Genomic DNA, 15,503 nt, shown 5'->3' on the forward strand with positions numbered 1-15,503 from the left:
ACAAAGAACCTTGCATCATAAATAACAAATTATTATTTGTCAAAGTTTACCAATATACATTATGGTTTTGATCCTAACACAGCCATACATTCAAGGCTGGTGATGTACTACCTATTATGAATCTGTATCTAACAAAACACAGGCTATACCAAGTGAAAAGAGTGATTTGAAGTTTATTTTCCCATTTGGATTCATTGTAGATGAACTATTGATAGAATCTATACTGGGTTAATTGAGGACAAGCTTTCAGACAATGAACTAAATAGTAATGGAAGGCGCTGTATACAGATCATCATTGCGCAGCATGTCACTGACAGCAAGCCTCCCAAATGTACGATAATCCTTCATGGTGCAACTATAGGCGTAGATTTGGATGTGTGAATTTATATTATAACATACGATATAACGGACGGTGGTTTATGACAAAAATGCACTAGGCTACAATTATTTTCAGATTTCAGCTAATTCGACTATTGTACCAGCAATGAATACGGCGGTATTCTACAATGTGCAGCAGCCAGTGCATTAAACGCAGGTTGCGTCCGGTAAATCAGATTATTGGACGGTAAAAGGCTGGCTATGGTAAAATGGATTGTGACGTGATGGTTTAAAATCCCGGGGGAGGGAGAGCATCGCATGTCCTCGCCCACGGTAAAGTAGGTAGTCGGCTGACAGGGCACATACGACAGACTCACCACCTATTGCACTAAATAACATTCTTTCTTCACTATGTATCCAGGCATGGCTCCTCAAATATCACCCTAGTGAGGCGTGAACCAGCACGAGCGGTAACATGGCCACCTATCACCAGGTAAAGTGTACCCTATGTTCTATTTGCAATGTCAGTCAGACAGATTCCTCGTCTTGTCTGGACAGAATGATATTCTGCAGAATGGACGTTTCTGATTTATGTGTCAGTGTGGTTTCATAATAACATCAGGATCACGGGACAGGACCGGTGTGAATACATATCTGGCATTTGTTAGCTACCTTGTCAATTGACATAATTTCACAATTCACGCAGCCTGTCCAGTGGCGGTTCTAGACCATTTCAACAGGGGGGGGGCAAGCTGGGGCCAGTTGTACTGTTAGAGGGACCAGTTACATTAGACGTTATTGTTGTCATATCGTTTTCTTCACTGCATTGCAGACATTAGCAGGCAAAATACCATGTTCATAATCATCGTTGCCACTGTCAAATAACGGATGTAAAAAATAATGATAGCAAAAATTAGCTATGTAAAAATGATTTCATACTCCACATTTAGGGGGGCCACAAGGGGGTCCAAAATTGTTTACACGGGCACTGTCTTGTCCCCCCCCCCCCCCAGAACCGCTAGTGACCCTGTCAGGCCTAGTATGAAGTCCTGAAAGCGGATCGCACCCTCTATCTCGTTCACCCAGAAACAGGTGGTTGAAAGCAAGCTTAAATGTTGCAAGGATGACGTGTGTGTGCGTGTGTGCTTCAGTTTGCGAAGACATGGTCAACTCAATGAAGACTTGTGCCATTCTGTGCTAACATTTCAAGACCTTGGAACTATAACGTTATTTTTAACGTTTTTGTAAAAAAAAAAAAAAAAAAAAATGTGTTCGTCACATAATTTATCTTTAAATGGTTCTTCGTATGTATTTGATGTGATTTAAAAAATATATATTTTATTTTAAGTGAAACAAAAATGGAAAACGAGTAAATTTTGCATAAATTCATTTCAAATTGGCTGTATAAAGTTCTCTCTGCAATCCAATTACAAGTCTGAACAAATACAGACGGACCAATCAGAAAATGTCTTTGCCATGTCTCTCTAGGAATGGCGGAGTTTGTTTTTGTTGGCCGGGTGCCTCAGGTGGGTGGAGACTTCTCTTTAGGACGGATGGAAAGGTTTAAAATGACTGGGCCATGCAACATGAATTTGACCTGTGTTGTAGACTTGTCTAGCCAGCAATAATGGCACCCAAACAAACCACAACAATGTCAGAAATCTTAAAGTATATGTTGTCACATCGTTCAGTGTTGATAGTAATTCGTCTGATGATCATAATATATTTCTTAATGTATTTGATGTGTTCTGACTATCTTGGTCAAATAGTTATGTCATTTATCTATTCAAAAAGCTACAGTTTTCTTTACTGAATGTCTAATCCAGAAGTGTCAGAACCTTATTACTAAACCTTGATTGCATTTCAGAACTATAAGGTTCTATCTGTGATTGCACCCCCCCTAAAAAAACAGATTTACAAATGTCTCAGGATTTTGATACTCTGCAATTTAGGTACCTTTAAGGCGAGGCCCTTATGAAAGAAGAATTCACTACAAAACAGTTCTGACATCTGGGATGTGAGAACTTTGATGCTCAATATCTCAGAACTATGATTTGCACAGATAGAACCTTATAGAACCCAAGGTCACGATTTACTAAATGTTTTATCGCTTTGCTCCTTCAGATACCAGATGATGAGAAGGGGTATGAGTTGGACCTCTTCTGTGTCCCCAAACACTATGAGGAGGATTTAGACCGGGTCATCATCCCTCATGGACTGATCATGGACAGGTAAGGCAAACCATCACCACTGGACTGGTACTCTTGGAACCTGGGTAGGCTATTGTACTGTAACGTCATCATCAAACCCCAGGGCACTATGCTGCGTCAAGGTTATTATAGTAAACAAAAAATGAAACAAAAGCTAATCATAAAAAAACAATTTAGTAAAATGAAATACAATGATTAAGCAATCTGTTTGATAAACTAAAACTATACTAAAACTTTGACTCCAAAATGAGCTAAAATAAAAACCATCATAAATTGTGTTCAGTTTTAGTTTTTTCTCTTCTAATCTTTGGGCAAAAATCAAATGGGGATTTCAATAATTTTTTCCTCTAATAGGGTATTCAAGCTTCTGAATCTGGCAGGTAAATGCTGCCAGGAGATGGCGATGTTTCAAATAGGCCTAGCTTGTGCATCGCTAGCCATCTGGTCTCACTAGACAGACGGGTTGCCTTCCACAATGTTCCATCAAACAAGTCTGTACAAGTACCTGCGTCAGTTGGGATAGAGCGGAGGAGTAGGAACAGGGAAGCCCGTCACATCACCACCTTAGCCGCTTGTTGCATAAACAACCCCGCCGGACACAAAGTAGTAACTAGCTAGCGAGATGGAGAATGCGGAGGTTATTTTAATGAGTGCATTTTGCATCATCTACCTCCAAGCCAGGTTATGTCTGGCTACAGGCTACGGAAACTCATATTTGTTGAGAGATTTGTCTGAGGCCCCTCCCTGGGAACATTTTTTTTCCGAAATGTCCAAGAGAATCCGACATCCATCCCCAGACCAAGTGCTGTTTCTCTAGGTCTGGGATTTTCGAGACTACTAGCTATCACCAAAGATGAGCTATTATATTGACAAGCTAGTCGAGTGACTGCTCTAACAATGGAAATACAGGTCCACAAAGATGGAATGCAGGCGGGAGGAGGAAAGATCAGGTGGGATCATTCTAGCCGATGAGAGGGCAGATACTCATGTGAACAACAGGCACAACTCAGATAGTCTAATTTTCAAAGTTGCGGAAATGCCACATGTGTCCTCTTATCAGTGCATTCGTAAAAACCTAACCATTAAGAAACTTCTATTCGATCAAATAAGCCTAACGTAGCAAATTACTAATACAATTTTTTGTTGACCAAACTCGACACTCTCATACATTAATTCCTCACTTCCACTAGTTAATGCTTATTTTCACGCAGACAGATTTAGGGTTGGCGTCGACCCTCTCGCTTCGCCTTTTTCCTCTCTGTTATCACTAGCTAACAGAATTACCACCTACAACACATAAATGGCTCCTAGCCTTCCACACATAGGAGGCTACTTTCTGTCCCCAACACTAACACTAAAACTTAAACTAAATCATATAAAAACAAAATAAATGTTTTTATCTAAAACTGAATTTAAAAAAAACGAGTAAGTCAAGTTGGGAAACTAACAAACTGAATTTCAAAGAAAAAAAGAATAATACAAATAAAAACTAATATATAGCTAATAACCTTGTGCCTCATACAATAAATGGAGAGCAGAATATTATAGGTTTAACTCGTCTTATCAAGGTTACAGTGAGTTGTTACCAGAAATAGTCTCTCTCTCTCTCTGACACACACTTTCCTATTCCCTTGTGGAGTAAATCAGGACTCAACATTCTCACCACTCTGTGCCTCCATTGTTTTTTTAATTGACCCATGGTTGAAAGGCATATTGTGTGAAACAGCTCACCAACATATTTGTTAGACAAATCACTGTAAGGCATTCAGACCAGCAGTGATGTAACAGCCACCATCAATTTGCATTGCAGACATTATGAATGAGACCTGGGCAATCGGACTACCTGGTTGTAGAATGCCATGTTAAACCGTGTTCTGAATACTGTAGTAGGACTCCAAACAGAACATTTGGTTTGACCCAGGCAGCAACTTTTCATCAGGTGTCCACCTGGTCAGACTAACCACAAACCATTATTGTTTTCACTGACTAGATCACAAACCAACTGAAGATTGATGAGCCTGCACAGAAATTACAGGTCACGTGCCATTGTATCTTCTCTCTCTCCATGCCTTTTCTCTCTGTCCCTTCTGTCTCTCTCTAGGACTGAGCGCCTGGCTCGTGATATAGTCCGGGACATGGGGGGACACCATATAGTAGCACTGTGTGTTCTCAAAGGAGGTTATAAATTCTTTTCCGACCTGCTGGACTACATCAAGGCCCTAAATCAGAACTGCGATAAGTCTGTCCCGTTGACTGTGGATTTCATTAGACTAAAGAGCTATTGTGTGAGTGAACCATTCCACATTTATCTTCCTCCTTCAATAGCTTCCAAATCAGTTAGATACAGTAGATGGCAATCTTTATGTACAGTAAATGCTGGGTTACATGCTTATTCTGGGTATTGTTGTTGGAGAATTGTGTTGTCTAGGCTGGTCTTAGATCAGTTTGTGCGTTTAGCCAACTCCTTTGTTATCTGTTCTCATGCCAACAAACACGACACGGGTTGGCTAAAGCACAATCGGATCTACCACTAGACTCGGATCTGCTACTGATGCATGAGCAGATAAAACTGCCATTTGCCAACACTGTTATGAGGTATATTTAGATCACCACTAGATCACCTTATGATAGATTTAGACCATCACCCTCATCCTGGGTGAGGTGTAGTTTTACTGGTGTGTATTGTCCCCAGAATGACCAGTCTACAAACAGTGTCAAAGTTATTGGAGGGGATGAGCTCTCTACTCTAACGGGGAAGGTGAGATTTGATTGCTTGCCCTAACCACTGATCAAATATTCTACATCTTAGGAGTGAAATTGTAACCCTTTTACAGGCTCCGTATTTTTTTAAATAAATTATTCAAATGTTCTGATTATGTACATATTCATCAACAGTATATTTGTGTATTCAATTGTTTCCTCATTTCCTTTGCAGAATGTTTTGATAGTTGAGGTAAGACAATTTCCCTCTGTCTTTCTAGCACTTCATCTGAAATATTAAATCTTACTAAATGTTAAAACTGCTGTAAATAAATGTGGAGCATGCTAGCTCTCACATCAACCGTAGCAATATGACCAGGGCACAAATCACATTCACTCTTGGGTGTACCATCGCTATGGCTGTCCACATAAATATTTTATTGCTTGCCTTGAATTGTTGTAAGACTGCTTTGCACGCCTTGAATTGAAACCCCTTATCCAACGGTATCTGTCCTGCTGATTTGTTTAGGACATTGTGGAGACGGGGAGGACTATGGAGACACTGCTATCACTGCTGAGTGAATGCAATCCAAAGATGGTCAAAGTGGTCAGGTGAGAACCATTGTATACAGCAACCAGTACTCTCTTTCCTCCAATATCATGCCTACTGAACATTCTCTACAACTACTGTGTTTCCCTGATTTAGACAGAAGTGTTGCAGCTCAGAATGTCAGTCACTTTGCCAATCCAGACAGCATTGTGAATGACAGCACTCTCTGTCTACCCTAATGCTCTCTCTTCCCCTTAAGCGCTGATTTAGAGATGTTATGTGACTGGAGCAGCTTAAGAGTTCATCTATGTACTGTTAACTGATCTGTGGCAGGACGGGATAACCCTCTGCTATCAAAGGGACTATTTGACTCTAGTTTAGGTTGTAGATGGCAATGTTCTTGAATGCATTGTAGTACACTATATTATTGAGAGGCCATTGAGTGGATTGTATTTTTTGCTGTGTAGACCATGTCATTGAGAACATTCCATGCCATTAAGAGCATGGTTTGCCTAGAGATCCTATTCATTTCTCTGGTTGTATGCTTTGTCATTTCAGCCTTCTAGTCAAGAGAACACCAAGGAGCTCAGGATACAGACCAGACTGTGAGTTTTGCTGTGTGTGTGTTGGGGAAAGGGGATACCTAGTCAGTTGTACAAGTGAATGCATTCAACCAAAATGTGTCGTCCACATTTAACCCAACCCCTCTGAATCAGAGAGATGCAGGAGGCTGCCTTAATCGATGTCCACGGTGCAGTTGTTGGGGTGTGTGTGTGTGTGTGTGTGTGTGTGTGTGTGTGTGTGTGCACGCCCACTGATGTACTAGAAAGAGCCTCAGCCTTAGGCAGGATGACCATATATAATGTAGTTATATTTTCCACATGAGATTAATATGCTTATCTGAAAATCTACTTTAAATGTAATTGAACATGGTACTCTAGTACTAGGATGCTACACACACGGTTAGTGATTATGCAATGCTTTTAAGTCGGACTTAGCTAAGCTTTTAAAGATGGTGCTGCAGGGAAAGCTGTTTGCCTTAGACTTGCTCTATGTCCCTGGCAGCTAAAGGGTCAACCCCAGTCACAGACAACAGGAGTCAACCATCTAGCCTCCAGAGAGAGAAAAGAGCAACATACTTTATATATGTACAGTGAGGGAAAAAAGTATTTGATCCCCTGCTGATTTTGTACGTTTGCCCACTGACAAAGAAATGATCAGTCTATAATTTTAATGGTAGGTTTATTTGAACAGTGAGAGACAGAATAACAACAAAATCCAGAAAAAACGCATGTCAAAAATGTTATAAAATGATTTGCATTTTAATGAGGGAAATAAGTATTTGACCCCTGTGCAAAACATGACTTAGTACTTGGTGGCAAAACCCTTGTTGGCAATCACAGAGGTCAGACGTTTCTTGTTGTTGGCCACCAGGTTTGCACACATCTCAGGAGGGATTTTGTCCCACTCCTCTTTGCAGATCTTCTCCAAGTCATTAAGGTTTCGAGGCTGACGTTTGGCAACTCAAACCTTCAGCTCCCTCCACAGATTTTCTATGGGATTAAGGTCTGGAGACTGGCTAGGCCACTCCAGGACCTTAATGTGCTTCTTCTTGAGCCACTCCTTTGTTGCGTTGGCCTTGTGTTTTGGGTCATTGTCATGCTGGAATACCCTTACACGACCCATTTTCAATACCCTGGCTGAGGAAAGGAGGTTCTCACCCAAGATTTGACGGTATTTGGCCCCGTCCATCGTCCCTTTGATGCGGTGAAGTTGTCCTGTCCCCTTAGCAGAAAAACACCCCCAAAGCATGTTTCCACCTCCATGTTTGACGGTGGGGATGGTGTTCTTGAGGTCATAGGCAGCATTTCTTCCTTCTCCAAACATGGCGAGTTGAGTTGATGCCAAAGAGCTCCATTTTGGTCTCATCTGACCACAACACTTTCACCCAGTTTTCCTCTGAATCATTCAGATGTTCATTGGCAAACTTCAGACGGGCATGTATATTTGCTTTCTTGAGCAGGGGGACCTTGCGGGCGCTGCAGGATTTCAGTCCTTCACGGCATAGTGTGTGACCAATTGTTTTCTTGGTGACTATGGTCCCAGCTGCCTTGAGATCATTGACAAGATCCTCCCGTGTAGTTCTGGGCTGATTCCTCACCATTCTCATGATCATTGCAATCCCACGAGGTGAGATCTTGCATGGAGCCCCAGGCCGAGGGAGATTGACAGTTATTTTGTGTTTCTTCCATTTGCGAATAATCGCACCAACTGTTGTCACCTTCTCACCAAGCTGCTTGGCGATGGTCTTGTAGCCCATTCCAGCCTTGTGTAGGTTTACAATCTTGTCCCTGACATCCTTGGAGGGCTCTTTGGTCTTGTCCATGGTGGAGAGTTTGGAATCTGATTGATTGATTGCTTCTGTGGGCAGGTGTATTTTATACAGGTAACAAGCTGAGATTAGGAGCACTCCCTTTAAGAGTGTGCTCCTAATCTCAGCTCGTTACCTGTATAAAAGACACCTGGGAGCCAGAAATCTTTCTGATTGAGAGGGGGGGCAAATACTTATTTCCCTCATTAAAATGCAAATCAATTTATACAATTTTTGATGTTTTTCTGGATTTTTTTGTTGTTATTCTGTCTCTCACTGTTCAAATAAACCTACCATTAAAATTATAGACTGATCATTTCTTTGTCAGTGGGCAAACGTACAAAATCAGCAGGGGATCAAATACTTTTTTCCCTCACTGTATGTTGTTATGTAATACTAATGCATATAGCTTTAAGGGACAAATGTACACTAAAACACATCCCATAAAGTCATGACATGGATTTCTTGATGTTCAGCATGCCAGGAACTAGAGACTCCTATCAATATGTTAATACGTGTTGCACATAGCTTTTTTGCATGTATTTGTAGAGTGATTTCTGTCTGTTTTGTGTTTCCGTCTCTCTGTATTTCCCAGACATGGGGTTTGAGGTGCCTGATTGGTTTCTGGTGGGATATGCCCTGGACTACAACGAGTACTTCAGAGACCTCAGTGTAAGTTGTCTGGGTTAGACATGATCCTGATATTTGGTCATATTCTCTATCCAAGATTCAGCTCGTTGAGTCTTAGTGAAGGACCTAAATATAAGATCTGTTAAATCAAGTCTGTCATTGGTGTATTCTTTCACACACACTTGTTACCATGTGTTTTTGCTCTGTGCAGCACATCTGTATACTGAACGAGAAAGCAAAGGTGAAGTACAAATTGTGAGCTGAAGAGGAGGCAATGGACAGATGGATGAACCACTTTGGATGAACCACTAGGAAAACTTAGATTTTTGGGCTTCTGAACCAAATGATTTTTTTTACTCATGGATCCTACTTACATATTTAATAGAGCCCCACAGTGGTGGTGTCATAATACCTATATAACCTAGAGGTCAATCAGAGAAATGGTTCCAATCGTTTTTCCACCATTCATTTTTTCCCATAGGGAATTTTAGAAACAATTAAAATAAGGGCTGTGTTTCGTGTAGGCCTACCCTGGCGTGATGTTTTGATAACCATGTAACTCCCTCTCAGACAAGGTGCCTTTTATCAATATATTTGGATCCATTTACTCTCAGAGAAATGCTAATTAGCATCAAAGTAGACATGCAAGATTACAGATCCCTGCAAGCTCGTGCAAGTCGTCTCTAGCTGACACCTTTGCTAACAGCTATTGTGTCCATTTAAAACTTGCACATGACAGTTCACAGAATTGTCCATTTAAAGAAAAGTAGTCAATTTATTAATTACTAAATTTGGCTAACATTAGATAAATTAATTCAGAGATTCTTACCTTTGCCTCAATTGGGCAGTCTCGTCCAGATCTTCATGGCATTTGTAGTTCTTTATGATAGCCACATTAACATCTAATTATCATTTCATTTTGGGGGGGGGGGGTAAATACTGCAAATATTTTGATGTCACTTTGTACTAGAGAGATTTACATGGTTATCAAAAAGTCAGGACAGGGTAAGCCTACACGAAACACAGCCCTTATTTTAATTGTGTCTAAAATCCCATATGGGAAAAATGAATGTTGGAAAAATGATTGGAACCATTTTTTTGTTTGACCGCTCGATTTTATGGGTATTATGACTCATACATTGGTACTCTATGTGAACACATGGATTGTGAATTCACTTTGCAAGATGCTCTTTGAGAAAACATTCTTATATTTAAAATGATTGTTTCCCTGGAAGGAGTGGGATGAGTAATGTCTTTTAAGTAGAGGAGGACTCTACTTAAAAGATGGTTATGTAAAGATGGTTATGGGAGATATTACACTATTATAATTTCTATTTATTTTATATATTATCTTGGGGCCTTGAATGCCTCTTAGTCTGATTACATTAGTAATAGTGAACAGTGGTGACCTGTCATTCAGGGCAGGTGTGGCAGAGCCCCACCTGTTTTGAGCCCCACATTTTTAGGGGGGGATTGCCTGTTTTGCATGTTATTTTGTCATTGATATGTGTCACATCAGTTTGCAAACAATGTAAAAAAAAATGTTTTTTGTGAATAATCATTGAGTTAATAAAACCGCATACAAACATGGTCTCTCTTTTGCTTTCTTGAGTAAGGCAGCTCCAAAATGCAGGTGTTTCAGTCTAGCTCAGTGCTTTCTGTGGTGGTGGGGCAGCCAGCGGAAAATACAGAGCATAGGGTTGGTAATGTTCTCTAGTTGCGCTGTGATTGGCTCAGTGCTCTGTCACTCATGGGGACCCTACGTCACCGCAAAATCTACAAGGAGAGCTCGAAAATTCAAGCCCCTTGGGTGCTGCCATAGTTACATTGAAGTGCCCATCCAAGAAGGCTCAAGATCATTGGCCACCGACAAAATGGTGTCAAATCACGTTATATCTACAGTAGCTTTAATTGGACAGGTCAACATCATACTTTCAAAATCTTAGATAGCAGTCATCATGAATCAAGTTGGCAATCTACTGGGAAATCCTTTTTAATCCTTGTCATATCAAGAGAAATTATAGATAAATTGTATCGGTGCTCATTGGACATAAACATTACACAAGTTGGAAATCGCAAATTCAACAATGAGTGGTTTAGAATGAATCAGTGGCTAACTGCAAGCAGTGCAAAGCAATCACTAGCCTGCTATTCAGTGGAGTGGGCGTGTGGTCCAAGTCTGGGTTTAAGGGTCTCTTTTCCAAGCTTAAAAGGATAAACATTCAACATTGAACATGCTGTCAATCCAGCATGACTTCTGCCGAGCTCAAAACAACTGTTAACTCGGAACTGGGAAATCTGACTTCAGTGAGTTCAAGACTGGGAAAATACATTTTGAAAGGTCATCGAACTCGGAATTGTAGGTTGGGAACTCGGGCCTCTTTCTAGAGCTACGACCTGAAGATCACTGACTTCATCATAATTCGACCTTGTTTTTTCCCGAGTTCCCAGTTGTCTTGAAAGAACCATAAATCTAGGGAAAGTCAGACTTTGATGACAAAAGTTGCCCACGAAGGATGGCCGCACTACCATTTTCAAGTGAGCACAGCACAACAAGGTGAGTCCAAAAATGTATTGTATGCAGCTGCATAAATGATGTAATATGCCAAGGAGATATGTATACTGTAGCTAAGAAAGTAATACTAAGTGAATGATGTGTAGTAAGCCATTAGTAGCCCGGGTGCCTCACCCTAATCATTTGGTCAATTTCCCCTCTTAAATTCGCCTCCTGTTTTGACTTGGTGGTGCACATATAGCCTATAACCTGTTTTAGAAAAATGTAATCATTGAATATTGTAAGAACTTTCATTGTCTGCTTATATACCCAGTTTTTTTTATCCTATGGTTCTGATTTGGTGTACAGGGAGAACACTGTAAGAACGGCTCATGTTCAGAATTCTGTCGCTGTACATTTCAAAAGTGCTAAACAAATAGTTATTGACACGCTGACCTAGGAGAGCTGTGTTTTTCTGTTTATTTAGGTCAGGGTGTGATAGATGGGTGGGCATTCTATGTTTTTGTTTTCTATGTTTTGGCCAGGTATGGTTTCCAATCAGAGGCAGCTGTCTATTGTTGTCTCTGATTGGAAGCTGTACTTTGGCAGCCTGTTTTTCCTGTGTTGGTGTTGGTAGTTGTTTTCCGTTTTGTGAGTATCACCTGACGGAACTGTTGGCTGTCGTTTTGTTGTTTTGTTTAAGTGTTATCATTAAAAGTAAAGTATGAGCACTCTACACGCCGCTCCTTGGTCCCCTTTATACGACCCACGTTACAGAACTACCCACCATGATTGGATCAAGCAGTGTGCCCGGGCAGAAATGGTCACCTGGTCAAGTGAGGAGTGGATAGAAAGGAGAAACTGGACTTGGGGGCAAGTAATAGAGAGATATCGGAGCCTACCGGGGAAGAACGGGAGGCAGCCCCCAAAATTGTTTTGGGGGGGCACACGGGTAGTTTGGCTGGGCCAGGACTGAGACCTGAGCCAACTCCCCGCGCTTATTGTGGTGAGCATGTGCCTGCCTCTCGCGCTCTCTCTCCAGTGCGCCTCGGTAGCCCAGTACGTCCTGTGCCTGCTCCTCGCGCGCTCCCTCCAGTGCGCCTCCATAATCCAGTATGTCCTGTGCCTGCTCCTCACACTCTCCCTCCAGTTCGCCTCCATAGCCCAGTACGGCCGGTGCCTGCTTTGAGCACTCGGTCCTCAGTGCGTCTTCCTAGTCCGGTGAGACCTGTTTCAGCTCCACGATCTAAGCCCCCAGTGATAAGCGATGGTCCGAAGCCTATAGAGATGATCCATGGCACGAAGCCTATAGAGATGATCCATGGCCCGGAGCCTGTAGGGATGTTCCATGGCACGAAGACTCTAGAGGTAATCCATGGCCCGGAGCCTGTAGAAATAATCCTTGGCAAAAAGCCTGAAGGGATTATAAATGGTCTGGAGCCTGTAGGGATAAACCCTGGCACGAAGCCTGTAGGAATAATCCATGGCCCGGCACCTGTAGAGATCATCCATGGTATGAAGCCTCCAGTGATGATCCATGGCGCGGAACCTGTAGAGATGATCCATGGCATGGAGCCAGCAGCAACGGTCACTAGTCCAGAACCGATAATGACGCTTCCCAGTCCGGAGCCTCCGGTGACGCTCCTCAGTCCAGAGCCTTCAGCGGCGGTCTGCAGCCCAGAGCCTTCAGCGGCAACCTTCAGCTCAGAGTCTTCAGTGGCGGTTGGCGTTTCAGAGCTTCCGGCGATGACCCATGGTCTGGTTCCTCCAGACACACAGAAGCGGGGGGATCAGTGGGCGGGGGTGTGGGGTTCTACGCCCGGAACCAGAGCCGCCGCCAAATATGGATGCCCACCCGGACCCTCCCCAATAGGTTCAGGTTTGCGGCCGGGAGTCCACACCTTTTTTTGGGGGGGGGGGTACTGTCACGCTCTGACCTAGGAGAGCTGTGTTCTGTTTAGTTAGGTCAGGGTGTGATAGATGGGAGGGCATTCTATGTTTTTGTTTTCTATGTTTTGGCCAGGTATGGTTTCCAATCAGAGGCAGCTGTCTATCGTTGTCTCTGATTGGAAGCCATACTTATGCAGCCTGTTTTTCCTGTGTTGGTGTGGGTAGTTGTTTTGTGAGTATCACCTGACGGAACTGTTGGCTGTCGTTTTGTTTAAGTGTTATCATTAAAAGTAAAGTATGAGCACTCTACACGCCGCGCCTTGGTCCCCTTTATATGACCCACGTTACAGTTATATTGACTACGTCCTAGCTCGCAACTTTTTTGTTGTTGTAATTTAACCTTTTATTTAACTAGGCAAGTCATTAACGTCTTAATCAAAATGACGGATTGCTTCTTATCCGCTTGTTGTCCCCTTATGCCATAGTTTGTACATCTCAATTGTCAGTAGATACCACATCTGTTTAAGCAAGTCAGACATATTAGTTATGTTTTTCAAAAGGCAGTAAATGAGGCTCAATGAACTGTTTCACTGCTAGACAAGGCTCCGCTGATAGTAAGGTGTAGCAGTGGTAAGGTATTGGGACAGCTTTATGTAGTCGCTAACAGTTTGTTGGTACCGTTTGTCACCGTTATCGTGCAATGAATGTATTGTTTAGTGTTGTGTTGTGTAGGGACTTTGCTGGCATGCATCCCCCCACCAAAAATGTGTTTGCCCTACCAAGATTTACATGATAAAATCTCCACTGATAGTGAATATTGATTTATGGTCCACAGTGTCTCCACAGTGAACTCTGAGTCTAAAGTCATTGTTACTGGATACAGGTATCCTGTGTATGTATCCGGTGTGTGTTTTCTTGTCTCTCCTTCTCCCCTCACAGGTGACAATCATTACTCCCCAATCAGTCATCAATCAGTCCCCAATCAGAAGACACCTGTTCCTTTTCCCTCAACCTATCACAGCCCCTTTCCCTTGGTTTAAAAACCCAGTCAGTTGTTTTCTCCCCAGATCAATCTTTGTGTTCATTCTCGCTCTCTGTCCCTAGCGCTACATCGCTGTGTTGATCTCTTTTGTTTTGAAACCTCATGTCACATTTGTCCGGTAATCCTGTGAGTGTTGTTTGTTTGGTGGGAAAAGGGGGTACCAAGACAAGTCGCCCATGGGCATACATTACCGGTAGGAATACTGTGTCTAAGTACCCTAGTTAGAACTGGGCTGACCACCCTCTGTATTTTTGGTTAGTTAACTAGCTGTTGTGGAAATAGGCTACTCTAGTTTAGGGCTGTTTTTGATTATTGTTTCTTTGCTTGGGTCTAGCTCAGCCCCTTTTCTCACACCCCTTTACCGTGTGTTTAAAATAAACCTTTTGAGTTTGACGGTAGATTTCAGTTGCATGTGGTTTTTGGTTCTCACTGTTACATGTCACGATTATAATTTGCATGATTTATGTTACGGGTCTCGTATCCATCCCCCCCTAGACCGCTGGGCCAAAGGGATTCGTAATAGTCATGTATCAAACACTTTTACTGCATTGAACAAACTACAAACCAATAATGGTAGAATGTACTGTAACATAATTTTGTTTAATATATATAATGGAAATGTGATGCCTGTTCTTTCACCACTCATTGACAGCAATATTATTCATCTTGAAACCTTGTGCTGGGGGGTGTGTGTTTGTCAAAGCTGACTTCATGGTTTGTCTACAAACTCATTCCACGGCGGTAAAACGTAAATTAAACAGGAGTTGTTCAATTTCATAAACTCTTTGGTTAGTGTCAGTTGATCTCAAAAAGTATTTGTTTAGTTAGACAACCTTACATTTAAAAATATGAAATGAAATGATCATCTTCAAAGAATATTTTTGCAGGAATCTCCTTGCGAATGATTTTGCCGAAGATTGTATCTCCGCCGGCCTGGGCAACCTGAGCTTTTGCTATCCGCTCCTCCGTTGTACTTGATTGAGGACTTAAGGTCACTAATTAGTAAGAAACTCCCCTACCTGGTTGTCTAGGTCTTAATTGAAAGGAGAAACCAAAATCCAGCAGACACTAAGCCCTTCATGGAATGAGTTTGACACCTGGCCTACAGGGTTATGTCAGGGCCTGGCTTCCCTTTAGAGATGGAATTTAGGTTTACCAAGTTTTTTTTTTTAATGATGCATCTTTCCTCCAACTGCCTAATATGTAATGTGCGCTTCCCAAACTACCACGCAGAGAGAGCGGTCGCAAGGTGCGTAGTTGGAACGTGTCGATACTGACAGGATCAAAATAAAGGAAGC

At 42.1% G+C, this 15,503-nt stretch overlaps 1 protein-coding gene across 3 annotated transcripts; it reads left to right on the forward strand.

The window, feature by feature from the left end:
* Positions 1–96: 96 nt before the first annotated feature.
* On the forward strand, positions 97–9,049 carry LOC106573384 (hypoxanthine-guanine phosphoribosyltransferase). 3 transcript variants are annotated; one of them, XM_014148396.2, is made up of 10 exons: positions 97–656; positions 740–811; positions 2,443–2,549; positions 4,630–4,813; positions 5,221–5,286; positions 5,464–5,481; positions 5,758–5,840; positions 6,337–6,383; positions 8,745–8,821; positions 8,991–9,049. In XM_014148396.2, exons 2-10 carry the CDS (start codon positions 794–796, stop codon positions 9,036–9,038), a joined length of 648 nt encoding a protein of 215 aa, XP_014003871.1. In that variant the 5' UTR covers positions 97–656; positions 740–793; the 3' UTR covers positions 9,039–9,049. The 3 variants fall into 3 exon arrangements, with proteins under 3 accessions (XP_014003871.1, XP_014003872.1, XP_014003873.1); XM_014148397.2 differs by having other exon boundaries at positions 97–651; XM_014148398.2 differs by lacking the exon at positions 5,221–5,286 and having other exon boundaries at positions 97–811.
* Positions 9,050–15,503: the final 6,454 nt, after the last annotated feature.

The sequence above is a fragment of the Salmo salar genome, chromosome ssa16, assembly GCF_905237065.1.
Source record: "Salmo salar chromosome ssa16, Ssal_v3.1, whole genome shotgun sequence".
NCBI classification, from domain to species: Eukaryota; Metazoa; Chordata; class Actinopteri; order Salmoniformes; family Salmonidae; genus Salmo; species Salmo salar.

Bases quoted from the DNA above. Each gene is read 5' to 3' on its own strand.
- LOC106573384 (XM_014148396.2), top strand. The intron at 6,384-8,744 runs GTGAGTTTTGCT...TGTATTTCCCAG, and splicing joins CTCAGGATACAGACCAGACT to ACATGGGGTTTGAGGTGCCT. The intron at 8,822-8,990 runs GTAAGTTGTCTG...TGCTCTGTGCAG, and splicing joins AGTACTTCAGAGACCTCAGT to CACATCTGTATACTGAACGA.